This window comes from Centruroides sculpturatus, unplaced genomic scaffold, assembly GCF_000671375.1.
Source record: "Centruroides sculpturatus isolate CEXI.00-Female unplaced genomic scaffold, Cexi_2.0 scaffold276, whole genome shotgun sequence".
In the NCBI taxonomy this organism is placed as follows: domain Eukaryota; kingdom Metazoa; phylum Arthropoda; class Arachnida; order Scorpiones; family Buthidae; genus Centruroides; species Centruroides sculpturatus.
In genome coordinates, this window is record NW_019384509.1 from 509,664 (window position 1) to 536,330 (window position 26,667).

The 26,667-nt window shown below is 28.5% G+C and overlaps 2 protein-coding genes across 2 annotated transcripts in view; both read left to right on the forward strand.

Moving 5' to 3' along the window:
- Positions 1-26,667, forward strand: part of LOC111622331 (phosphorylase b kinase gamma catalytic chain, liver/testis isoform-like) — a 33,958-nt gene that overhangs the window by 2,432 nt on the left and 4,859 nt on the right. The window contains exons 2-8 of the mRNA XM_023364692.1: positions 6,895-7,015; positions 10,585-10,696; positions 13,476-13,645; positions 16,220-16,274; positions 17,683-17,709; positions 24,732-24,843; positions 24,918-25,008. Coding sequence (XP_023220460.1) covers positions 10,602-10,696; positions 13,476-13,645; positions 16,220-16,274; positions 17,683-17,709; positions 24,732-24,843; positions 24,918-25,008 — 550 coding nt within the window. The 5' untranslated portion in view covers positions 6,895-7,015; positions 10,585-10,601. The remainder of the gene's footprint in view (positions 1-6,894; positions 7,016-10,584; positions 10,697-13,475; positions 13,646-16,219; positions 16,275-17,682; positions 17,710-24,731; positions 24,844-24,917; positions 25,009-26,667) is intronic.
- LOC111622330 (E3 ubiquitin-protein ligase KCMF1-like) lies at positions 14,256-15,551 on the forward strand. Its single transcript, XM_023364691.1, has one exon. The coding sequence runs from the start codon at positions 14,500-14,502 to the stop codon at positions 15,100-15,102; it is 603 nt and encodes a 200-aa protein (XP_023220459.1). The 5' UTR covers positions 14,256-14,499; the 3' UTR covers positions 15,103-15,551.

The window sequence follows — 26,667 nt, forward strand, 5'->3', positions numbered from 1 at the left end:
CCAACCGACTCGTGGACTGTCCGGACGGTAGCACTGTCATTTAGACGCCTATGCACTGATCGAAAATAAACATACATGCATACACTGTAATTTACTATGTGGAGAACACTCATTTTATCTGTAAAGTTGATTGCAACGAATTGTGCAACAAATGAACTTGCCAAGACAGACTATAAAAAATTAATTTTCTATGTAATATTCTTAATTGCAAAGAAGCCAAATCTGGCAATGTTGCTCAGAACTGACTAAAGCGCCACTTGTAATCGTCCAATGCGCCAAGTTTGGCGCATGCGCCACGGTTTGGCCACCCCTGTCTTAGATCAATGATTCAAATCCATCAACCTAATGATTGTCCCCTATTTTATTTATGTCATTTAGTAGAAATGTAAATATAATCCTCACAGATATTACTGGTGTAGAATTCAATAAATAAATAAGCAATTACCTATAACCAGCATTAATTCTCTTATAAATGAATGTTTTCTTCCATCTTTAACGGTCATTATCAGGTTTCTATGCTTTGGAATGTTTGTAAAAGAACTCATCTTCCAAAAATTTAAAAATTGCACATCTTGAAGATATGCACATGCTCAATGTAACTCTTAAAAAAAATGAGTCTTCAAATTGGCTTCCCATTTTAAAAATTTGATGTTTATATAAATTATAAAGATAAACTTGATGACAATCTATTTTACATCAAAATACACCCTCCATGCAGCCCTGGTGAGTCCATTTCTTTAAAATTGATGGCTGTTCCTCTCTTGAATGCTTTAAATATCTCCAGCTGTTCGAGATATTTAATGATCAGCTGTTCCAGCTGACTGTTAAAGATGAAAGAAAATGTTCATTAATGCTGGTTATAGGTAATTACTTATTTATTTAGTAGAAATGTAATTTAGAGTTAAGAAAATTCTTCCCTGAAGAGTGAAAATGATTATGGACGTAATATTTTAAATAAAGGGATTAACTAGTAATCTGAATAGTTTATCTTAAAACTGTCTTCTAGTTAATAATGCTGACAGACAACATTAGGGCTAACAATAAGTTTTGTGCCTGTAAATACCCAGTTAAAATACTAAATATAAAACTTTGTTTTTTGTCATTTTATATCATTCCTGGCTACTTTTAAGGTTATTATTTAATATTTAACTATGGTATTTTATTTTTTAACAATGAAAACATTAATAGAAAAATTTTCATTTTTCAAAAAATTTTCATTTTTCAAAAAATTTTCATTTTTTCATTCATTCATTTTTTCATGGACACTTTTCTCAGTGTCCATATTATCATACAGGTTGATGTTCTGAAATAATTCTATAATTTGAAGGAAGGATAGAAATTAAATTCAACTATTTTATTACTCTAGATATTATTTATATACAAAATAATTACAAGTATTTATGCAAGAAGTACTTACAAAGTCATGCTATATTTACCTCTGTAATCATTACATCATTGAAAAGTTTTCATTCCCTAGATAATATTTACTATATGTCAATTAATATATTTAAAATATACTTTACATAAGAAAATATAGTTTTATTATAACTGTTTAAACAAAAGTTATATAAAATATAATTAAAAATCTTTGTAATTTGCAATAGAAAATCTTTAAAATCTTATTTTGCTGTTTTTTTAAATTTAGATCTTTTGAATTACATTATATACATTCCAACATCATTTCTTGCATATATTGTTTTTAAAGTCTTAAAATTATTGTGAGAACAAAAAAATGGGTTATATGAACAAATCAAAGCAATTAAAATTTTGTTAAATGTTTTGATTAGCCAATTAAATATATTGAACATGTAAAGTATAGAGAAAAAAAATTAAACAGAAGTTTGTTTTTATATAAAATGAAATTGACTTTTTTTGTGCTTGTGTATATTGTTAGATTAAGTTTGTAAATTTTGTTGTTTGAGACATTACGAACTTTTTGAAATTTTACATGCTGTTAATATGACTGAACACTAGAATTCTACTGTATATATGATTTGAGGTATATATCCTAAAGCAGCAATTCAATATTACCTATTAGAAAATGCTCTTGCTTGGAAATCTGGAGAACTAATTTTTACAGGTGTAAAAATTTGATAGTGCAAGAAACCAGCAGTAGAGAAAAACCTATTTTTTGTAGTAGTAATGTGATTTTCCTCTCTGGTGATGCTTAATGTACAGTAATAGCTAACTCAGAATTGGTAAAAATACTATTGGGAAACATTGTTTAGGCTGCAACAAATATGCTATATTAAGTATCTTATGTGAAACATGCTATGATAACATGGCTGACACAACAGGTATGTATGATATAAATGATCTAGAATAAAAATCTTGACATGTGACAAGTATCTCAACTGTCAAAAAACCATGTTACTGATAACACACAAGTTTTTTTTTTAATATTATCATTATATATAATCAGTTGGCTTAATTAAAATTTGTCTGATTTATGGATAATAGAATTATTTCCAATTAACCATTAACTATTTTTATTTTCTGGTTGGGTAATATTGTAATCCAAAAATACTTTTAAATTAAAATGAGAAAATAGTTTTAATTAGTCATAATGTAAATATATCTCTGTTAAAAAGACTCAAGATCATTAATTGCAGAAAAACATGGAATAACAATGTAAGGTTTACTATTAATTCCATTAGTGTTAATGCTTTCAATGATAAAGATCAAGAGGATCTCAAATTAATAGAATATACAAGTTATTTTATACATATATAAAGGGAGATGTAAAATACTACTATTTTTGTTTTATATTAAAGAAAATTTATTTGAAATTTGCATATTAACAATAACTATAATTTGAATATAATATTTTTTTTTTTTTTTTGTGAAAAAAGGAAAAGTTTTAAATAAATAATTTTGTTAAGTTTTGCTAAATAAAAAGTTAGGAAAACAATATAAAATGCCATGGAATAGAAAATGAATTGTTATTTCAGAAAACAAAGTTTATTTTCAAGCTCTTCTGCATAAACAATAATAATTCATTTTATTGTAGCAACATAATGTCATCTTTAAGGCATTTTAAATGGCCAAAGGAATTTAAATTTATTATTATTTTTTTTGAAATTTAAAACTTATTTGAACTGATGTGATCATTGAGCAATAGAGTCAAAAACATCTATTATTAATGCAAAATGTGTCGTGTTACCTGCTTGTAATGATTGTTTTGTATGCATGATTGATTGAATGATTGTACTACAAGTGTAATATATATCATTGATTATAAGTACTCCTTTATTTTGGACAAGTAAAAGGGATAAAAAGTAGCAAATTATTCTATTAATTACTGAAGGTAATTCAGTAATTAGTGCAATAATTTCAGTTCAAAAAATGTATGCAATGTGATTAATTTTGATTATTTGATTGTTATAAGTTGTTAAATTGGTTAGTATTTTGTGTATGATGATATACTTTTAGCTATTTAAAATTTCCAAGATTGATCAAATAATTTGTATTTTTTTTTTAATGATATATAGTAATGATGATATAATTTCATTAGTATGTTAGTTTTATTGCCCTCCATAGACAAGGTAGAAAATAATGGCTATATGAATTTTGTAGTTAAGAGATATATTTATTTTGTATTAATTAATGTTTTTATTAATGAATGTTGAAATTAAAATCATTAAAACTTGTACTAATTAAGTGAAATAATTTGTGATAACAAAATGATTACAGTTCATATGACACAAATGATGAAATTTAGTGTTTTCAAAAGCATTTTATGTTTGTAAATAATATGTATGATGTAATACTTTAAAATATCCAGAAATTTATTAAAAAGGAGAAACAAATGTTTTCAGTTGTCATATAACTATTTTCATATGTACTGTACATAAAAAGAAAAGGTAAACTATTTGAAATTGTTTTCTGTTTCACTTTAATTTGAAATGTTTTATCTTGCTTATAAGTTTTGAATTAAGTGGGTTTTTTTTTCTAAAAAATTTTTAAAATTTTATTTGTCTTTAAGTTTTATTTCAGCTAATATTTTTGAAAATATGTCTGGTTTCATTTAATTCTATGAAATACAAATGAAATTATGCATCACCTAAGGAGTATAAATTATTATAAAACTAACACGTATATATACTTAAAAATGACCTAACTTAAGTTATTGCTTATCTTCAAAGATCAAGTTCTAACAAGTTTTTTTTTTCAATTTATACAAATTAGTATAATTAATATATTAAAAAAATAATAGAATAAGTTTTTTAAATATCTGTACAGTCTTAATGTAACCATAATTAGTACTACTTCATACATCCCTAAAACAAACTAAAATCCTGGCGGGGATTTCAGAAACTCTTACACTCATTTTAAAGGAAAACACTTCAAATCTGATTCTATCAAACTTCTTTATTCAAAATTAGTAACAAAAATTTACTAAAAAATTCTAAAATAAATATTCATATATTGTATGATGTGTTTCAAAAAATACAATTTTTTTATAAATTCAAATTATTTGATTCTATATATTAGTAATAGGTTTTCATTCAACTTTCTGTTTTATATAAACTATTCTTAAATGCTTATACTTTTCTAGGAGTTATAGAAATAGCTTAGGAAAAGTATTTGACTAATCACCATTAGTCAAATTTTTACTGTTTTTGCATTTCTTTACAGTTTGACATTCCATGAGCCCAAAATGTAAAAAAAGAAACCCTTTAAAATTTTTGTCTTGGTATATATTTTGCATTATATCTCAGGAATAGATGAACCAAAAGTTTTGAAACTCCACAGGATTATTTCTATATGTAAGACATTGATGGTATTAAATTTTAGTAGTTTATGGTAAAGGGGTTGAGAGGTAGAGGTGGTCATGTGTCATCTCAAGTGGGGTCAGACTTTATGAACATTTTACTTGTCATTTACAATATTTTTAAAAAGTCACCCTTACCACAAAAATAAGCTTTTTGCTTTTTTGTAATAATTAATAATAATATAAAAATTATTTCTTAATGAAATCTCCCAATAAATGTCATACAATTTTTTTAAACTTTAATATTCGTTTTTGAAAAATAGAGAAATTTCTCATAATTTAACAAAATTTCTTCTTTTAAGCTTTCATTATTATTTAAATTTTATATTGTAATGTGATTGAAAATTATTTTACTTTTTCTTGGTTCTTAATCTCCTATTCATGGCTGGGAAAGTCATGCAAGAGCCCTTTCAAACTTTTCTTGAAAGTGTGCAATTAAATAACAAATATTAAGATAAAGAAACATATTTGTTTTTATTTTGTAATCATGTATTTAACACCTTTTAATTTCTAGCAATTTCATTTTATTTTAACTAACATTTTTGGTCTGGTCAGTAGGTCATCTTCAGATTACAAGACTGAAAGCTTTAATTAAAATAAACCAATTTTGCTGGAAATTAAAAGGCATTAAGTATATGACTCTAATCAGTAGTTCCAGTTGCACACTTATTTTTTTTTTTATATTTGTGTATGTAATGCCAGAAATTAGTGGTATTATTTATCAAATTACAAGGGTTGTAAAGAAAGTAATGGCAATACTGGCTCCTGTGCAAATATTAACTAGTGACAACATTGCTCTTCCTAGCATTTCTTGGAACATTACAACCAAGAAAGTCGCATTCCTTGAGAGAATAATTGCATTGAATGAAGTGTGGAAAGATCATATGAACCAGAATTGAAATGACAATCTAATGAATGGCAACACCCAACTTCTCTTTGACCAAAGCTGCACCAAGAACCCAGAACATGAATGTGATACTTAGCATGCAGTTCTTCAGAACAAGACTTAATACTATTAATATTATCTGGATCATCTTCACCCTACTGTACAGAGGAAGCAGCAATATTTCAGAACATTTCCACCCATTGCCTTGCACAATGATGCTCAATGTCACACTGCTGCTCTTGTAAGGGATATGTTAGCATGGTGGCAGTAGGAGGTTCTTAAATATCCACCATACTCCACAAACATGAGTCTGACTTGACTGATTTCTTCAAACAGCTGAAGAAACCACTTAGAGGAAAATATTTTTACATCTAAGACGTGATCATTCAAGTAATAGTACACTCATTTGCAGATAACAACAAACAGCTTTGCTAGTAGTATCTATCACCTTCCAGATATCTGACAACTTTTGTCCAGATATCTGGAAGGTGATAGATAGGTTGTCAAAATATAGGCAGGAGTTGATATTGAATGAATGTAAAGGTATGTTGGTGTGATAATATCTTGTCACATATGTATGTTGCCACTACTTTATACAACCCCAGTATATATAAATTAAACTGCATATACAGTAGAGCATCGATTATCCGACCCCCGATTAACCGTCACATCGGTTAACCAACCGTTCTAGTCGGCAAATTCAAATGTCCACAAGTGATGTGGTGCCACAATATTTGGCTATATCTTGGCTACTTTAATAGTACTTTTACGTGTTTTAGCTGACAACACTGGCTCGACCATGAAAGGGAGCCAGTATTTAAACGAGACTTAATTTTCTAATTTTTAACGATACAATAGTGATGATTATTATTTAAAAAAATTTTTGTTAGGCTTAACATCGATGAGAATTCAACACGAAGTAGGTTAATAGCGATATACTAATGTACTATACTAATAACATATTTTTTCATATTTTTCGGTTATTCATTTTTTCAGTTATCCGACCAACCCCAGTCCCCAATTGAGTCGGATAATCGATGCTCTACTGTATAACATATCAAGGTATTCAAGGTATGGATAAGGTAACAGTATAAAAATATTAAAATTCTTATAGAAATTTAGTTTTTATTATATTAATTATTTGATATATTTTATTTTTTGACATTCATAATAGTAATGATTCATTTCTTTTTTTTAATAATAATTAAAAATAAATTTTCATTTATCATTACAGATAAAATATTCTGCTTTCTCTATTTTTTATAATATTGAATTCATCAGTTCATATAAAAAGGATGAAGTTAGGTTTTTAATGAAAAAATATTGAAATAGTTATTCAATATAAATTTATTCAGGTAATTATAATTGAATACTATGTAATTTTATTCATAATTGATTTATAACAAATTTTATTGTAAATGACATTTTTCTAAGTAAAGAGCATTTGTGATTCAACATAGTAAAATTATAAAATCCATATATACTTCCACTTTTGTATTGAATAATTTACTAGTACAATAAAATATCATTATAATGAATATAAATACAGTATAATGACATTGTCAATCTCTTGTCAATTTGCTACACATTTTAATTTAACAAATACCACCATAATGAAATTTTAGTTTAACTTAATAAGATTTAAATTTGAAATTTTACAAAAGTGCTGATTATAACAAAATTTATAAATTCATCTTTTGTTATCAATGGATATAGTTTTAATGTTTACCTGGTAACATGACTTTTATTCCAGTCAATTTAATTGTAAAATTTATTTTTTATCATGTCAATTTAGTTTGTAGTAGTGTCATTACTATATAGTTATCAGACATGATGATCTTAACCTCATCTAATACAGTGGTGCCTCGTATAACGTACGCCTCGAATAACGGACGCTGCGAATAACGGACTTTCTGTTTGACCGTTACGTGACTCGAGCAATGGACTTGCTGCGAACAACGGACTTTCCGTTTGGCAGTTACATGAGACGAACAATGGACTTTTTTCGAACAAGTGCAAATGATGTTTCCACTCTTTTGCCGTTGCCAATGACAATCTGCTATTTTTAGGATATATTAGTGTTATTAGAATGTATTATTAGTATATCTGAAGTAGAAATGTAATGTAATATATGTTGATGATTTAAATAAACATTAAATGTAATGTAATACAGTATATGTTGACGATTCAAATAAACGAAATGTAATTGTGTAGATGCCGAGGTGGCGGGACGAAAAGAGGTTGTAAAAAACAAACGGAGCGAGAGTAGCTCGTAGAAGTGTTTAGTGATCTTAATTAATAAAGAATTATTCGTATCATATAATCTGGCAAGTTAAGTCATTTATAATGCATCATGGCTTCTAAAAAAACAGAAAGGTGATTTCAATTGAAACAAAGCAAGAAATCATCAGGAGTGAAAGTTGACAAAAACTTTCTTGTCGAATGGGGAGAGGTTCAGGAGTTTACCAACACTCATTATCCAAACAGAGCTGAGGCCAACAGGATCAATGATCTCTACGATGACACCTTTGTCCGTCATTTCCGACAGGTGTTAAAGAAGAAAGAGAAACAGACCACCTTGGTTATGTTTTTCAAGAAGCCAGCAGGCAAAAAACAAAGGATGGAACAAGAGAAGTTGACCCTGCAAGTTCCGGTAGCCTCTCCTGAATCTGACTCCGATTAAAAATCAATAAAAAAAGATCCACTGCAATGTGTAAAAAGTCTGTATCTGTATGAATGTGTAAAGAAAGTGTTCTTCCACCTCCTCCTCACAGCATCTGACTACCCGGCATAATTGGTGTCTGCTCCATTTTCATTTTTTATGGTACAGTACGGTTATTTTATGCTGCGGAACGAATTATATGTTTGAACATGTATTTCTATGGGAAAATGCGTTTCGTATAACGGATGTTTCACTTAACGGACGTGCACCTGGAACGGATTAAGTACGTTGTACGAGGCACTACTGTACTGTAAAAGATAAAGTTGAGATTATCATTTTAAGATCTGCTTAATTAACATGATGAAAATTTCTGATAAAATAAAAAGATATGCACAGATGGCATATTTGAATGTTATGAAAGTTGAGGAATTTGAAGAGGAGGCTTTCATTAAACATAAAATATAATAAAAAATTACAAATTTCTTTCAGCAATAAACAATGACTATTTTGGAGAGTTATTAGTGTTATTACTACTTTGTGCATTGGCTTTTTGTTGTTCAAGACAGTGCTGATAATATACCTGCAAAGGAAGACCTAAAGTAACTATATGCACTTTTTAATAAAATTCTATTTATTGGGTTGATGTATAAGTTAATGTTTGTTTTTGCACAGCAACACTGCAGTGTTAGGAGTTTGTTTATTGTTTGTCATTTGGAGTGAGTGTTGTGCTTTGAACATGCCTTGCCTTTTTCAGATTTGAAGAAAGTTAGTGCTGTTTGTTGGTTAAAGATGGACTGTCAAGTGGGAGAAAAACAAACTTTTGACATATTTTTCTGTTTGAGTTTAACAGAGGAGTAAAGACAGCAGAGGTAGCTCAAAACATTTGTGCTGTTATGGGAAAACAAAGCAAGAAAATTGTTACCTTGTTTCGAACCATCCACTTTGACCTGAGTGATTCTACATGTTCAAAAAGACCATCAGGCTTTGATGATAACTGTTCAAATGCTTTCATTCATGATGATCTATGTCACTCAATCTGAGAATCAGCAAATGTGATGAACTGTAACCAGTCAACTATCATGCAACATTCGCATTCCATGGGCAAAGTTCAAGTGCTATGAACTTTTGCATCACTGCAATGTCTTGTAGATCTTGTTTCTCTTTATAAGCATATGAAGCCATTCATGTAAATAGACAATACACAGGGAGAAAACTTTAAAAAATATCTGTCTAGTTTATAAATAATTCGTCTGATAATTTTAATGCTAACTGCAGTATGACATGGTCAGCAATTCTTTCAATTTTTGACTTGTTATCTTAGGATTCAGTCTCCTTTTTTAATTAAGTATGTAAAAATAACTTGTTACTTTTAATAAGCAATTTAAGACTTTACAATGAAGAGTGTTTTGATGTTCTTTCAAATGTTATTTTAAAATATCAATGTTTGAAGTTTTATTCTGTTTTTGATTCCTTCTTAACCTGAGGATGATAGCTTAAAGCTTTTAAAAACATTTGTTTATTTATTGAATTTTCATGTGTTTTACTGGAGTTTTGGTTTCTTTGGTGTTTATAGATTAATATCCAATTTTTTGAGTTGAATTTAACATGTTTATTATTTTTGGCACTTTTAAAGTAATTTTAAAGATCTTTTTAAAATTATTTTTTATTTTTACATCTTTTTTAAGGACTGGCACTGTTGTGCACTTGATAATGTAAATGTTTTTAGCCTTACATGCACTGAAAAGTGAAAAAAAGGTTATTTTGCTTTAAGCCAGCAATCTGGAACTTAATTGTCATATTGGCAAGGTAGGCTATGCCTGCATTTTCCATTAAAAATAATTCAACCTATGATGATAAATTTGGAAACTTTTAGTATAATTTATTAAAAAATTATCTTTTCATAATTTATGTAAGAAATTAACAATTGATTTAGTTAGTTTTTTGATATTATCTAAAGAATTGGATGTAAGTTTTATCAGAAAACTTACAAAAAGATTTATAATCATTTTACAATATCTTACAATCAGAAATTATTTAATATTATGTGATGCTGAAATTTGTCTTTCTTGAAACATATGCACTCGGACACTTCAGTGAAAATTTTAATTTTTAATATAGTGAAATTATTTAAACAAAGTTAATCAATAAAATGACAAATAAAATTAATCCCATTATTTAAGAAAGTAAGATATAGAATTTGATTTAAGAGTTTTTATAATTTTAACTTAGAAAATTTTTCAGTTATATATTTTTGTTTCTCAGATTTTTTAGTGAACATTATGGTATCTGCAGGAAGAGAAGAAGATGACCTTCCTGATAAAGATGTGGCACGAGATTTTTATGCAAAATATGAGCCTAAAGAAGTATTGGGAAGGTATGTTTTATTTTGATTTTATAAATTATCATTAAATTAATGTTGTTTTTATTATTATACAACAACTTGTCAAATCATTATAATAGTTGATTGATAATTAGACAGAATTAGATAACCCAACAAATAGGTTATCTAATTCTGTCTAATTTTCAGTCGCGGGCAAAAAGCGTTGTTTATTATTATTAGTTGATTGATAGTTGATTAGACTAGTTGAAAGTACTTGCCTATTGCTGTAAAGGATTTAAATATTATCTGGATCATTTTAATTATTTTAATGTTGTTTAGGTTGGACTGTTTCATCAGTCAGAATTTTCAACTAATTGATCATAAATCATTTATATATTTTATAGCAATATTTAAGAATAATTTTAAACAATTTTTAATTTTAATAAAAATTGCTTTATTAAAATTAAAAAGTTTTGAATGATCTTGAAATAGTTTTAATGGGATCATTTATTGATTGATATTTTCAAGAATCTATTTACTTTAAAGATTTTTTTTGTTTTGAAAAATCTTTATAATTGTAATTAAATATTGTGAGAAATGTAATATATTTTTTCTAGTTCATATTTAAAATTTTTGCTAATTTGTGAATTTTTGTATTCAACTGTTAATTGACAAAAATCTTGACAGGCTACTAGATTTTCTGAAAGTTACTAATATGTATAGAGAGATTTGATTATCTATTTAATATCTACTTTTATATACCCTGTTGTTTTGTTTATTTGTACTGTTTTATGTTTGTTGTGTTTTTGTTATTAATTTTAGTGGCGTTATTGTGAATTGGTTTACGCCGATTCACAATAACACCGCTGCACAATTCACCATTTTGCGGTGTAATTCCCCGATTTTTCCCTATGCCAGATTGATTTTTATTTCAGTATTGACATATTTACCGAGCCGCAACATTGTATATCCGTTAAAACAAAGATTTTCATTGAATATATTTATTTTTTCTGTTTAATATTATTGGGTATGTATACATTTGCATTAAATTAATATTAAAATACTAAATGTTTAGTTACCCATGAGTCAAGTTATCATATTTAATAGTCCAATAAATGGCGTCCGAATCCATAGTGACAATGAATGTATCCTGTATCAGTTCGTTCAGGAAAACACCTTATGATGCAGTAGCACTTCTGGCAATCACAAACTATCATTAATGAGGCAAATCTACTTCTCGTTGGCCAGACGATACTTTTTTATTAGCCAGACGATATCTATCTCTCCTTAGCCACCTTGAATTTTCCCTCTCAAACTAACCTTATATATACGCTACAGTGACCAGTGGTCGATCAATCAGCGTCTCTGCTCGTCTATAGCTCTATGTCAGGTTAACGTATCCTTTCAACTATGGAAAGTTTGATGGATGAACTTTGTGAGTTAGACAATGATTGGGAGCGATGTGCAAATGTAAAAAGGAGCATCATCTCATTCATTCGACCATATTCCGAAATTCTCAACGAAAGAAAACAAAAATGTAAACAATTAAAGATGGATACTTTTTTCCGAAAAATGTAAGAGATCTGAAACTAAAATTTTTTAATAAAAACATTTAACTTTATTTTATGATAAAATACATTTTAAAAATTAAATTTATATGTATTTTGTATTATATTGTATTAATAAACAAAATTATTTGCTTATTTTTCACTTATGTAGAACCTAATCCTATACCTCACTGTAAATATGGGTTCATTTTACGCCGATTCAATTTGTGACGGCTTTTGTAGGAACAGAACTGTGGCATAAACCGAGGTCTACCTGTATTTATTATTTTTAAAAACCTTTACCATTTCACATTGTGCAGCTTAGCCTATAATCGTTCTTGTGCCAAAAAACCAACCAACCAATCATTAATTGACAAGATTTGTATCTATTACAATCAATATAATAAGAATCTTTCTTTCATATTAAGAATATAGTGCTAGAATCTAATTTTCAGTAGAGAAGAATTTTACTTGTATATTTATTTGAAGATTTAAAGTAGTTTTTTTAAATAAGTGTATGATTTTATAAGCATACAATATTAATTATTATGTTAGAATTGTATTAATTAGTTTGTCTCAACTAAATAGAAGGATAAAATAAAAGCTAGCAAAAGAGAATGTTTAAATAAATTATAAATTATTTTGATAATTTATATTATTCACAAAACAATGGATACTGCAACGATCTTTGGTAAAATAAATCAGAAAATCTTCAGAATTTTATTAAAACTAAAATTTTTATATAATAATGAGTAATTTGTAAGTTTTACTGTTGATATTTAACATTCTGCAAAATAGAATTATTACTATAATGCTCAATTGCTATAAAAAAGAAACAAAAAAGTTTCAATATTTCAAAATGTTCAGAATAACCATATTGATTTACTGTAAAGTGAACTAGCTATTTACAAATTATAATATTGAAAAAAGTATAACTACAAAAATATAAATTTAATAATAATAATAGTTACTGAGATCATTGAAATAAATTATTTAGTATTTAGAAAGTAAATTATTTTAAAAGTATACTTTCTTTATTACATATATTTACAATGGAGACAGACAGATACTTAAGTTTGATGATCATTCTTCAAAATGCTATGTATTCAAATATATTTGAATCTATTTGTAGGAATTTTTGTCAAACTTCAAAGATTCTCACTGTGCGTAACTAGTAATGTAAATATTTTAGAACCTTACTGCTGTGTGATTTATTGAAATAATATTAATTATTAATACTATTTTTATATAAATAAAATTCATTTATTTTTAAACTTATTATTTAGAGGTGTTAGCAGCACGGTAAGACGATGTGTAGAAAAGGAAACTGGAAAGGAATATGCTGCAAAAATAATTGATATTAGTAGTGATGATGAGACATCATCTGTTTGTACAAAAGAAGCTACATTAAGGGAGATCCAAATTCTAAAAATTGTTGCAGGCCATTCCTATATCAGTAAGTATTATAATAACAGATTTATTTAATTAAATCTTATGTAATTTCTAATTACATATATAATAAACCCAATAACTGTTATTGCAGACAATTAATTTCATATTGATAAAATTTGATTTTTCAACAGTGTAACAAACAATTTTAAATAAACAATATTATTTCATCATCATATCATTTTAAATTACAAGTAAGATTAATTCCTTGTCTGTTTAAAACAAAAACAGACTATAGTCATGCCGTTTCTATACAGGATGAGCAAAACTTTAAGGGGTGGAAGAACACACCAAAACAAACATTCCTCATTATAGAATTCATAGTCAAATGTAAAGTGTTGAGGTGCAAACACAGTAATGTCTCATGACACAGAACATGGGGGAAAAAATCTTTAATAATGGATAATTACAGAAATTATTCAAAGGAGCAACTGCCAACCATAATGCATGCTTTACAGCATTGATGGAGTGAATTGCATACATTTTGGAAGATAGGTTTTCTGATCAGGAACTGGTCTATAGGAAAAACACTCCTGGTATATTTGTTGCACTTCCATGACATTGCCATTGGCAGCTCCATACATGGAGCTGCCAATGGCAATGTCATGTTAAAGTGCATATTAGCCTTCTTGGCATTGAAATAATGATCCATCTTTTCAGACATCAAGATTGTGAATGACTATGTATGCCAAAAAGTTACTTTTATACACTTGTTGGAAAAAAACCTCTACCACCTTTGCTGTTCTGATTTGACCACACATCATATCACATCATATCATATCATCATGTTATGACTATGACTTATGTGCTACTTGTTACGAAGCAGGAGCTACCACAACTCGACATACTACAGAACATCCAATGCAATGCATTTTAACTAGAGCTGATTTTGATTTGTACTATTGTGGAGAAGCAATATCTGTTGATCAGCCTCAGGCATATACTTGTCCATTTTGTGGAAAGACTGGTTTCACAGAGACTACATTACATGAGCATGTAACATCAGAGCATCCAGATACATCATTTGAAGTGGTATGTCCTGTTTGTGCAGCTCTTCCAGGTGGAGAACCAAATAATGTTACTGATGATTTTGCAGCCTATTTGACATTAGAGCACCGAACTCCAAGAGATTTAGATGATTCCTCTAGTTCTCGTCAAGTTCGTCTAATACCTCATCCTGGTAGGGGCATGAGTAGTGCTCAACCACGTAGGTCGCAAATGCAGTTTACTTCAAGTGGCTTATCTTCTCTCTCTCCAGGCAGTCGGGAATCAATGGATCCTATAGCAGAATTGCTTTCTCAACTGTCTGGAGTGAGACGAACATCCAATCTTGCTCAGTCATCAACTGCATCCACCACCACTACACAACTTCAGCAACTCCAGATGCAGTTACAGTTAGAACGCCAACAAGCTCAGGCAGCTCGGCAACAGCAACATCATATGATGAGAAATGTTTTGTTTTGATGTATTCTTCCATCCCTTAAAGTTTGCCCCCTTTTTTTTTGTTTGATTTCCTACCTATAATTATGGGTTTGTTTTTAGATATAAATCAATAATTTATTACTATGTGAGAGTTTCCATAATTTTCCACAATCTGATCTAGATAATTTGGTGACTAGATGGCTGAGGCAGTTAGTGTCAGCCTAACAGTTCAGAGGACCTGAGATCAAATCCAGAAAATTTAAAAATCCCAGGAATTTTTCTGGGATGGTCTGTCCTGGCTATGCCAAGCTCCATTCTTAACCATCTGGCCATCCAAATTACAGGCCTGGCTAAACCCATGATGGGTATGATTAAAAAAGGCCTACAGTGCCTTTTTTTAATCATGTGCCTACAAGACAGAAAAAGTTTTTTAAAAAAATATCTAAATTATTTTGTTATTTCAGTGGTACTCATCCAGTTTGCCATAAACATCTTTTAAGCATGTTACAAAAAATCATTTAAAAATGCTAAATTTTAAATCTTTTAATATTTTTATACTTTTTTTATATGGAAAAACTGCAGATCTTCAGTGCTGCTGTGTCATTTATACATATAAAGAGTGTCTTTGATGTGACATCAGTTCACAATATGGTGCTTGCTCAAAAGAATTGGGAATTACTATATTGATTATATTCTGGTTTTTTTTTCTAAATTAAGAATACTTTCTTTGTGTTTAAGGAAAATATTTAAATGATTATTGCTATAATAAGGAATATTTAAATCTGCCAAATTAAAACTAATAAAATGTTATATTCACATTAATATTTTAACTCATTTTTTTGCACTGTCACTGATTGTTTATAAACTTTTACTTTATATGTTATGAAAAAAGTTTAAAAAATTTATTAAATAAATTTAAGAAATACATAAAATTAAAACTATCTTAATAGTTAAATATTACCCTAATTTGTTTTATTCTGAAAATCAGATATAAATGATTTTTATACAAAAATTTATAAAATTAAAAATGGTCCTGCTTTTATTTTTTTTTTATAATTTCTTTACTTTATAATTATTATAGTTAAAAGATCAAAATTCATAATTGTTTAAATATTTTATTGATATTAATTTTATTTTGACATAATTTAATTTTTTTCAGTTGAATTGCATGATGTATTTGAATCATCAACATTTATATTTCTTGTTTTTGAATTGTAAGTATTTAAATTATTCTTATTCTTTTAAATAATAAAATATTAATTTAATTATTTTTTAAAATTTTATACAATGTATAACATCAAAAAGTGATTGATTTTCTGAATGAAGAATATTGTCAAGTTTTTATCTCATTTATAAAATAAAATGAAATTTTGATATTTATAATTCTCTGTTTGTATATACATGAGTACAGTAATACCTCGACTTACACTACCCCGACTTACGCAAACCCAGAGTTACGCGATTTTCAAATCTCATCGATTCATTTTTTGTTTGAGCGCCACGCAACTCTTGATTACTCACTCTCCCACACTACTGTTCGGCTTACATGTTCGGACGTGTCGCGCGGAATTGACACATAGCTACAATTTATTTTGTGTTATTTATTTCTGTGTTTGTTATATCTACGGAGACTTGAGAGACTCTATGTGGTGATTTCTTGTAACCGTGAAAGAATTAAAAGACGAGATTAACGAGAACATTTATTAGCTTACATACATCTGACTTGGATTTTACACAAATTGCGAAATTATACCCTGACTTACGTGGTTATTGCTCGGTCCCACCTATTGCGTAAGTTCGAGGTATTACTATAATTTTATGCTTTTTAATAATTTAGCAAATATTAAATTATCATCTGATTGAATATTTATTTTTAATAGTTATTTATCCTTGTATCCTTAATACTAAAGCTAATAAAATATTATATTCAAATTAATATTTTACCTCGTTTTCTTTTGCACTTTCACTCATTGATAAGAATGAACTAGACACTATAGTTTGTCAGCTGAATTAATCAATGTATCTTTAACAGTTGGTGAAACTTAAGAACACTGGTGTTTTTAATCCAATTAACATACCATCTTTAGGCATAGATAATTGAAAGTGGAATCATTGTAAAGGTGCATTGATTAATTTCACTCATTATTTATAAACTTTTAAAAGCAAAATTTTTCAATATTTGTGTATGTTAATGTCACTTAGGATGAATGATACTTCTATTTTTAAATTAACTCAATTGTGTTCTGTTAATTTTATTTTTTGTCATTTTGATTAATGTTTTAAACAAAATATTTGTTTGTTCTTTTAATTGTGGATTCATTTCATTTTCCTGTTTATTATGTAATCATAATCACAAGTGCAAAATTGTTTTTTCTTAAGTTGTTTTTTAGTTTTCCTTATGTAATAATTTCACATGAAATTATTTGCCAATTTTTTTTTTTTTTTGAATTGTTATGTGAATAAATATTTTAATGTTTGTGAAATTGTAATAATATTAGGTTATAAAAAGTTTTATGCCAGTTATTTGAAACATTTTTAATTGCAAAATTTTTAGTTAATTTTAATTAATGTTACATTTTTTTAATTTACTGAATAATGCTTTTATCATTCATGCAAATATAGGGTTGATAAACAGGAATTATTTTCTTAGCATGTTAGGTTTATTCTCTATATTTTATTATTGAACAAATTTTATCTTACTGCAATGGGGAACATTGTCTGATAAAATGTTTCTTATTGATTTTGGTGTTCTGACTGTTTTACCTGTATTTGTTCATGAGAAATTTCATGTAGTTTGAAAATATTTAGCTCTTTCTTTAACAAATTTATAATACTTTAATATTAGCAGGTAAATAGCACAATCATGCTAGTAATATATACATATAGTTTACATTAAATTTCTTTTGTGTTTCAATGTAGATTACATTTGTTCTTGCTACAGTTAAATAATTGAGGTTTTTTAGAAATCTGTATATGGGATTGTCCATAAATTACATAATGCTATTTTTATACTTTTCAACTGTCAACTCACTCCTTGTAGCATTCCTTAACATATTGCACATACCAACCCCAAAATTACATAATACATATCCTCAATTGTCCCCCTTAGTTGTATTAAACTATAATACACAGTATGGGTTACTGAACATTATGCTATTTTTTTAAATTACTTTCAAAACAGTGACATAAACATTTGGTTTGTCATGTAACTGTTATATCCTGTTTGCACTGAGCATTTTGATTTAGATTGTGACCAAAGTCAGCAACTATGCCATGATGTGACCTCTCTCAACCATTTCAATCTCGATTGACTCGAGAGTTCTTGAAACTCCAGATCCAGGTCATAAGAGAGATCCCACAATCCCACACATGCGAGAAAATACAAGATGGCTGCGGAACATGTGTCGGGCTACCAACAAAGAAATAAAAAAAAACATCTGGAGAGGTGATGACATCTGTCTATTATTAGATGTATGGCAAGAAAAATAATTTATTTCTAACCAAAATTTTTATTTTGTTTGTTTATGTTTGTGATTTACCACATAGTTATGCCAGTTTTATCATCGTGTGTAATAGCCAGGTTCTTCTCAAGCAGACTGCCTGTGCGAACAGCACAACGTTTGACTGGCGACAGTTGCAATCCAGATTATAGGTAAATTGAGATCAAAGTGAGTCTTGGATTGTGTGTGAATGTAGTATTAGGAAACAAAAATGAATGAATCTATTAACCAAGAATTGAGATCTTAGCATTATGTAATGTTTTTGTAAACACTTCCTACCCTCTTATAATGCAGTGTAACAATTATCTGCATACCAAACCCACCCATATCTGTATTACATTTATGAACAGCTCCTATATTTATAAAACAAAGAATAGTTTAAAATTAACTGTATTGCTTGGTTATGTGAGAGATGAATATTTAGAGAAAAAATTGTAGAATGTAAATATTGAAAAATTTCTTTAAAAAATTAAATTTTAGAAGGTAAAATAGAACCACACTTAAACTGGATGTGCTGTCATTGTCATCATCTGGAACTATCAAAACTACAGAAATAACTATAAAAATGAAAGTAATTAGAAGAGTATTTAATAAATACATAATTACTATCAAACAATATGCAGGTTATGACAAACTTTTAATTAAAATGTGGTATAAGCACTTGAAATCCTTGATTGAATCTTTGAATCAATAGACAAATAATGGCAGAACTTCACTTTGCTAGAGTGCAACATTATAAATATATGATTGGCAGGTTATAATGTGTCATAGCCAGTCAGAGTTTCATCTGTTTAACATTTTTACTTTCCCAGCTCTGTTATATATAACAGAGGAAAAGTATGGTAATTGATCAAAAAATGAACCCCCAAGATTTTTAATTTTTGGACTTGGGACCTTGAAATGTTGAGAAGTACAAAAAAATTTGGAGTGTTTTTTGTATGTATTGATGTTAGTATGTGTGGAGTATGATTTTGTTCACCTTCTTTGAAGCTCCTGTAGTTTTTGCCAAAAATTTCTGAAATTTTGCAGGGAGGTTTGTTTATTAAAGTGATTGATACTATTATATTTTGGTGATTGAAGATCGAGGGGTGGGGAGATAAAGAAGGTCATATGCCATTTATATTCTGTACTTTATTGATATTCTTAATCTGCAGTTGGCTGATAAGCTGAAAGTGTCAATGCAAATAATTTTTATCTGAAATATTTATATTTTAAGTAATTTTTATATATGTTGTAATTCTTATGCAACCTCTTTTTAGATATATAAAAATTAAAATTATATATTTAGTATATTGTATTTCTTTGATTTTAAGACACACTATGGTTTTGGAGTAGAATTTTAAGATTTTTTTAGGGGAAAAAATCATAAAATCAATTTTATTAAATAACAGCAAGTTAGATGGAGGAAAATGCATATGCCATGAACTTGATATGCTTTGGCAGNCATTTTTGACATTCAATCCACTTTGTTTTTTCCACTAACACATGCAAAACCTAAACATTGTGTTTTGTAACCATTCTAAGACATCAAAGGCTTTCAAACAACCTCTCACACAACTCCTGGGAAGATATATCAACACAAAGGAACATTTCTTCATTGACAGCTTTGCAAAATGTAAGCAGGTGCTTAGTGTGTTTCATGAATTGCTTATTTTCTGATAAAAATTTTGGCATTATGTATCAATGCCAAAATATGTAAAACATATTTTGGCATTGATACATAATGCTTTTTTTTTTTTTTTTTTAAGATATAAAAGATGGAAAAAAGGCAATTTCAAAATTCAGAGTGAATATTTGAATAGTATAAGGAGGACTCCAAAATAAGGAGTTGCAAATTAGAAAGGCACTTATGTTGTATTATAGAGTTAATCTGAAACCAAAATATTTATATGATAGAGGTTGCACAATATGAAGAGGTTTGATAACCAGAGATTTTACTGTATGTAGCATGTTTGCATTTGTGACAATGCACGAGTGATATACCAAATGACTTTGTCACATCTGTCTGACTTTTATATATATTTTTTATTTTAAAGTAATTTATTACTAAATTATCTTGATTCATGCATTAAACAATATAAGGATGTGTGGTAGCACATGATATCAAAAAAACATTAAATTGTTTTATTATCTACATGTAATATTTCACAGAATTAAACTTTTTATAAACTGAAATCATATATTTAAAATTATTTACTATCTCAGTTTCAAAAACTTTAAATAAATTCAGATTATTTTTTTTAATTATAAAGCTTCTGGAATATTAGCTAGCTGTTCTGGAAGTTTTCCAAGCAAGCTAAAATTTATTGAATTTGTACTTAAAATGAAAGATAATTAAAAGTGTATAAGTATAGAAGGAAATAGCTTGAAAAATAGTAAGAAAATAATGCACTTTCTCACTACACCGGGTTGTATAAATTCAACATACACAACAACGCACAACCAATAACCGGCATGAAAAAAGTTAAAAACGTCAAAGGCTACATTCCAAATTTGAAAAACCTTTAAATTAAAGAACCCCGTCCAACGGAAGAAACAAATTAAGCCTGAGGAAGAGCCCAGGAGGGGCATCGAAAATGTTTGCTGTTTTTAAGTGTTTTTCATGCTGGTTATTGGTTGTGTGTTGTTGTGTATGGTAAGGAAATAATATCAGAAACATTTTTTAAATTTAAATATATTATTTTTTAAATAGCTGACATACTTGATAGCCAAAGATAAAATACATTAAAATGGAAGGGAACAAATTTTTGCTATTTTGATATATAGAAAAGTTAATGGGATATTTAAGAAAATCTATAGAAAAAAATATAGCAGAACTCCACAGATACACAAAACAAAATCTCAACTCTGTTTTAATGGAGTTTGTGTTGTACTGTACAATTAAAATTTTTTAATGCTTTGATTATGTAAACTCTATTGAAAAATAAATCATTCACAATGAAAAAGTTGCAAATATTAAAAAAAAATACTGAAGGAGTAAATGCACAAAAATTTTTTGAAGTCTTCTGAATGTCCATTCACAATCACTGGAACACAATTAAGCAGAGTTGACTTTTTTTTTCTATAGTCTTTTCTCTGCCTTTGCTTAGACAAATTGTTTAAAAGTTCTGACATCAGATATTTGCAAAATTTGCTTATACTGTTTGTAAATGAATGTTCAGAAGACTTCAAAAAAATTGTCTTGTATATAGTCTTCAATATTGTATTTTTTTAAAGTATCTTATCTTGAATTTTTTAATGTATATTTTGCAAATATTTATTAAAATGCTATTTGCAAGATCTGTCCTGAAGCTGGAATATTTTTAGCTCTGGACCTCCTTAAACTGACAAACACAAGTTGTACATTTTTATTTTGCAATATTGTTTCTGATTAGGATGAAGTTGTGCTTAAATTTTATTTCTGTGCATTTCTTCAAAATTGAAGTGTACTGCAGGTGATATACCAAATGACTTTGTCACATCTGTCTGTCTTTTTCCATCATCAACTGATGATGGAAAAGGATTGGAAACCCTAGTTATTACAGTTTTAATTTTCAGTTTTCAAGTTATTGATACTAAAATCCTTATTATTGCCTCCAAAGTTTGAGATATTGTGGATTTTTGCACCAAATGAAAGTTTTAATTTAGTCATTTTTAGATCAAAATATGAAATTTAGGTTCTTGTTTCTTAATGATTTCAGTGCAATACATTTTTGACATTCAATCCACTTTGTTTTTTCCACTAACACATGCAAAACCTAAACATTGTGTTTTGTAACCATTCTAAGACATCAAAGGCTTTCAAACAACCTCTCACACAACTCCTGGGAAGATATATCAACACAAAGGAACATTTCTTCATTGACAGCTTTGCAAAATGTAAGCAGGTGCTTAGTGTGTTTCATGAATTGCTTATTTTCTGATAAAAATTTTGGCATTATGTATCAATGCCAAAATATGTAAAACATATTTTGGCATTGATACATAATGCTTTTTTTTTTTTTTTTTAAGATATAAAAGATGGAAAAAAGGCAATTTCAAAATTCAGAGTGAATATTTGAATAGTATAAGGAGGACTCCAAAATAAGGAGTTGCAAATTAGAAAGGCACTTATGTTGTATTATAGAGTTAATCTGAAACCAAAATATTTATATGATAGAGGTTGCACAATATGAAGAGGTTTGATAACCAGAGATTTTACTGTATGTAGCATGTTTGCATTTGTGACAATGCACGAAGTGCCCCTCTATGCTTCAGCACCACAGGACTGAAGGGGCAACATCGTGTTGGCAAAGACTGCAATGACTAATTCGCCAGGACTGACACTACTGTGCCTTCTGGGTAGACACAGAGACAGTTACATTTGCCTTTTATGCATGAGCAGTCACGTCTGTGGACAGTTGGACTCAGGATGGAGACTGATTGGGCTAAAGAAGTGCACTTTACAAGTTATCATATAACAAAATTACCTGTTTATTAATCAAAATTATAGCAAGACATATATATCATTATACATAAACTTAGCAAATGCTAATATTTGGATATACAGCGTAACTACTATGACCCTGGCAGAGAGAGAGAGTTCACATTAAGTTTGTGTGAGGATAAATACCTTAAAAGTTTGTAGAGCTTGAAATTCAGAGCTTCCTAGATTGAGGGAATCACTTTCCTCAGGATCAATGGGTTCTTTTGATGAACGTAGATAGATGCTCTGGAGTGGTGGTGATATCGGCTAGAATCAGTGGCAGCAATGAGGAGCAGCTGTCACATACACATAGTTCAATAATAACAACTAGATGACTCTTTTCGACTCATCGACCCCTCCTTTTTATCAGAGCGTCTCTCCTGGGTTTTTCCATGGCCTTAGTTGGAGTTTTTTTGCTACAGTTTGGAGCTACAATTGTCCAATAGTTAAATTTTGAAGCTGTGTCACCTCTGAAAGAAAGTGAATCTGGGAAAAGATACAGTCATATCCTTCCATAGTTTTATTAAATGTTGGGAAAAAGTTCATTCCTTTTTTTATATAATTAATCGTTATTTTGTTTTATTTTAAAACAAACATAAAAGTTTATAAAAAGAAAGATTTATAAGAGCTTATCAAGTTCGGGCACTCGCACATTATTGTAAAGATGTAACTTGTCAAGTGACTGGAGAAGAAATGAAACTTGTTAATTTTAACCTGGCCATAGCATCAAAAGTAATTTTTCTTTTTATATGATTGAATTAAAACTAAAAATTTATAAATTTAACAGTCAAAATGATTCTATTCAAATGTTTCTTAAATCATCATTAAATTTTACTTCAAATGTAGTTGCTGTAGAAACACAATGTTATCAACAAAAAGCAGTTTACGTAGTACAGATGTAGAATACTGTATTATTACATGATAAAATGAAATTTTGTTTGTTCTTAAACTTTTTAAAACAACTTTTAAAATTTGCTTAAAATTTTTGAAAAAACTTAAATTAATGGTTTTTTTACAAAAATATTTTAATTATTACTATCTGAATAACATTTAAACTGTTTGGACTTATATTGTAAAATTATAAATAGTTGTATTAATTATAATCAGGACTATTTTTCAATCAACATGCCAGTTTGCCATACCAACAGATCAATAGTCAGTGTATTGTACTAGTGGTTGAACACACAAAATCTGTTTTTAATGAGTAATCACCATATATGCATATTAGCAGTAATTTTATTAGATAAAGAACACTGATTATAATTATCATTTTTTCCTCCTTTGTGAATTCTGTTTTCTCTTCCAAACATCTTTAGTTTTGAAACAGTCAATAATTTTCAAATCAATTGAAGTATACATTAAGTTAATGTATTGTTATTTTTTATTATTTTGCACAATATATAATGTTTTGAATAAAAAAAACTATGCTTTATAAATCTGCTTTTATACTGAAACAATTACATTTTACCATAATACTTTGTGTATATTAATTAAGGGTGGACATAGTAGTTTCATTCAATAGTTTTATGTACCAAATTATGATTAATTATCTAAACTTAAAGCTACCTGCAGTGATATATAAAAACAGTCAAATTGAAAATTTTTATGCATTGAGATACAATTGCAAGCTATTTCCACTATATTTTTATTATAAATTCAACACTTATAACTATTTTTCATTACATGAGTATCAAGTTTGTAAATGAAATATCATTCATGTACATCAGTATAAAAGCTTTGTTTAATTTTATATTATTCTTTATTAGGACAGTAATGAAACAGTTACTAGAAGCAGTTGAATTTATTCATTCTAAACATATTGTTCATAGAGATCTAAAGGTAATAATTTAAATATACTATTTGAAATTTTTAAATAATAATTAATAAATAAATGTGTTTTTGAAATCTTACAGCCAGAAAATATCTTATTAGATGATAATTTTAATGTGAAAATAACTGATTTTGGATTTGCTCATATTCTAAGTCCTAGTGAAAAATTAACTGGTAAGATGATTTTAAAGATGCAAATATTTAAATATTTTGTATTAAAACTTGTTTTAAAAAGTAGGAATTAATGTATGTAGCATTTTTAGTATAGCATATGTTTAATGTATGTTGATTTATAATGATTTTTTAAATATATATTTAAAGACTAATCCAATATTTTTAACTACTCAATAACTAAAGCTAGAATAAAATAGTTTATTTGAGCATTCTTTAAAATATGGTTATTTATTTTATATTTGATTAACACACATACCACCACCATGTCATTGGGTGAAATATTCCCTAATCACATCATCAGTAATGCATGTTTTTGTATACACTACTCAACTTATAACATTCTCCAGCCAAACTCATAACAAAAGCATACTTTTGCAAAAAAAAAAAAACTTCTGGAATTATCTCTTAATTGGTGTATGAAGCAAAAAAGTCTTCAATAAGCCAACTAAGAGATAATTTGATCAACACAGATAAGGCTAAATATAATTGGAGATTAATCCATGTTACATCTTTTTATAATCAGTTCAAATTCTTTATTATGTTGGAAAAAACTTGGTAGTTAAAGAAAATTTCCTCACTTATTACTTGGTCAGTAAGTGCTCTTGCCTGTGTATTGTATTTATATACTTTCAAACATAATCAGTTCAGTTTCCAATGGATGACACTCCAGCAATAATAATTTGATGGATTGCAGTCACTCTCATACTTTTGCATGCATTGTCAATTATCAAGTAAATATTATTATTTATATAATAATAATAATTACGAGGTCTGTTCGGAAAGTTTGCAGCCTCAAATAGAACAACAAACAAAATAATGTTAAAACTTTTTTATTTTTCAATGTAATCTCCTCTGTTAGCAATGCACTTATTCCAGCGATGTTCTAGCTTTTTTATGCCATCACAATAGATTGATTTGTCAAGGTGTGTGAAATACTTGTTCACTTCAGAGATGACTTCGTCATTTGAGTGGAATCTCTTTCCAGTCAAGAATTTTTTTAGGTTTGGAAAAAGGTGGAAGTCACTGGGGGCCAAATCAGGTGAGTACAGTGGATGTGGAACTAATTGGAAGCAAAGTTCGTTTGTCTTTTGTTCAGTGATTCTGGCGGAATGTGCAGGTGCATTATCGTTGTGGAACAGAACCTTTTTCTTCAAGTGTGGCCTTTTTTCTTCGATTTCTTTCTTCAATTTTTCCAAAAGTTCACAGTAATAGACAGCATTAATGGTCTTTCCTCTTTCTAGGTAGTCAATAAAGATGATGCCTTTAGCATCCCAAAAAACCGAGGCTATCACTTTCCCCGCTGATGGAACTGTCTTTGCCTTCTTTGGTGGTGGCAAACTGTGGTGTTTCCATTGCTTCGACTGTTCTTTTGTTTCAGCAGTGTAGTAATGGATCTACGTTTCGTCAGTAGTCACAAACCGACGCAAGAAATCTTGTGGGTTTTTCTGGTAGAAGTCCAAACACTCCTTTGACATCAAAGTGCAAACATGTTTTTGCTCAGTGGTCAGCAGACGGGGCACCCATCTTGCTGAGACCTTCATCATACCCAAATTTTCGGTTAGGATTTGGTGCACTCGGTTGACAGAGATGCCTGTTGTCTCAGCTAGTTCACGCGTTTTCAAATGACAATCTGCTAATACCAAATCGTGAACTTTGTCA

Bases quoted from the DNA above. Each gene is read 5' to 3' on its own strand.
- LOC111622330 (XM_023364691.1), top strand. From the start codon at position 14,500: ATGCAATGCATTTTAACTAGAGCTGATTTTGATTTGTACTATTGTGGA.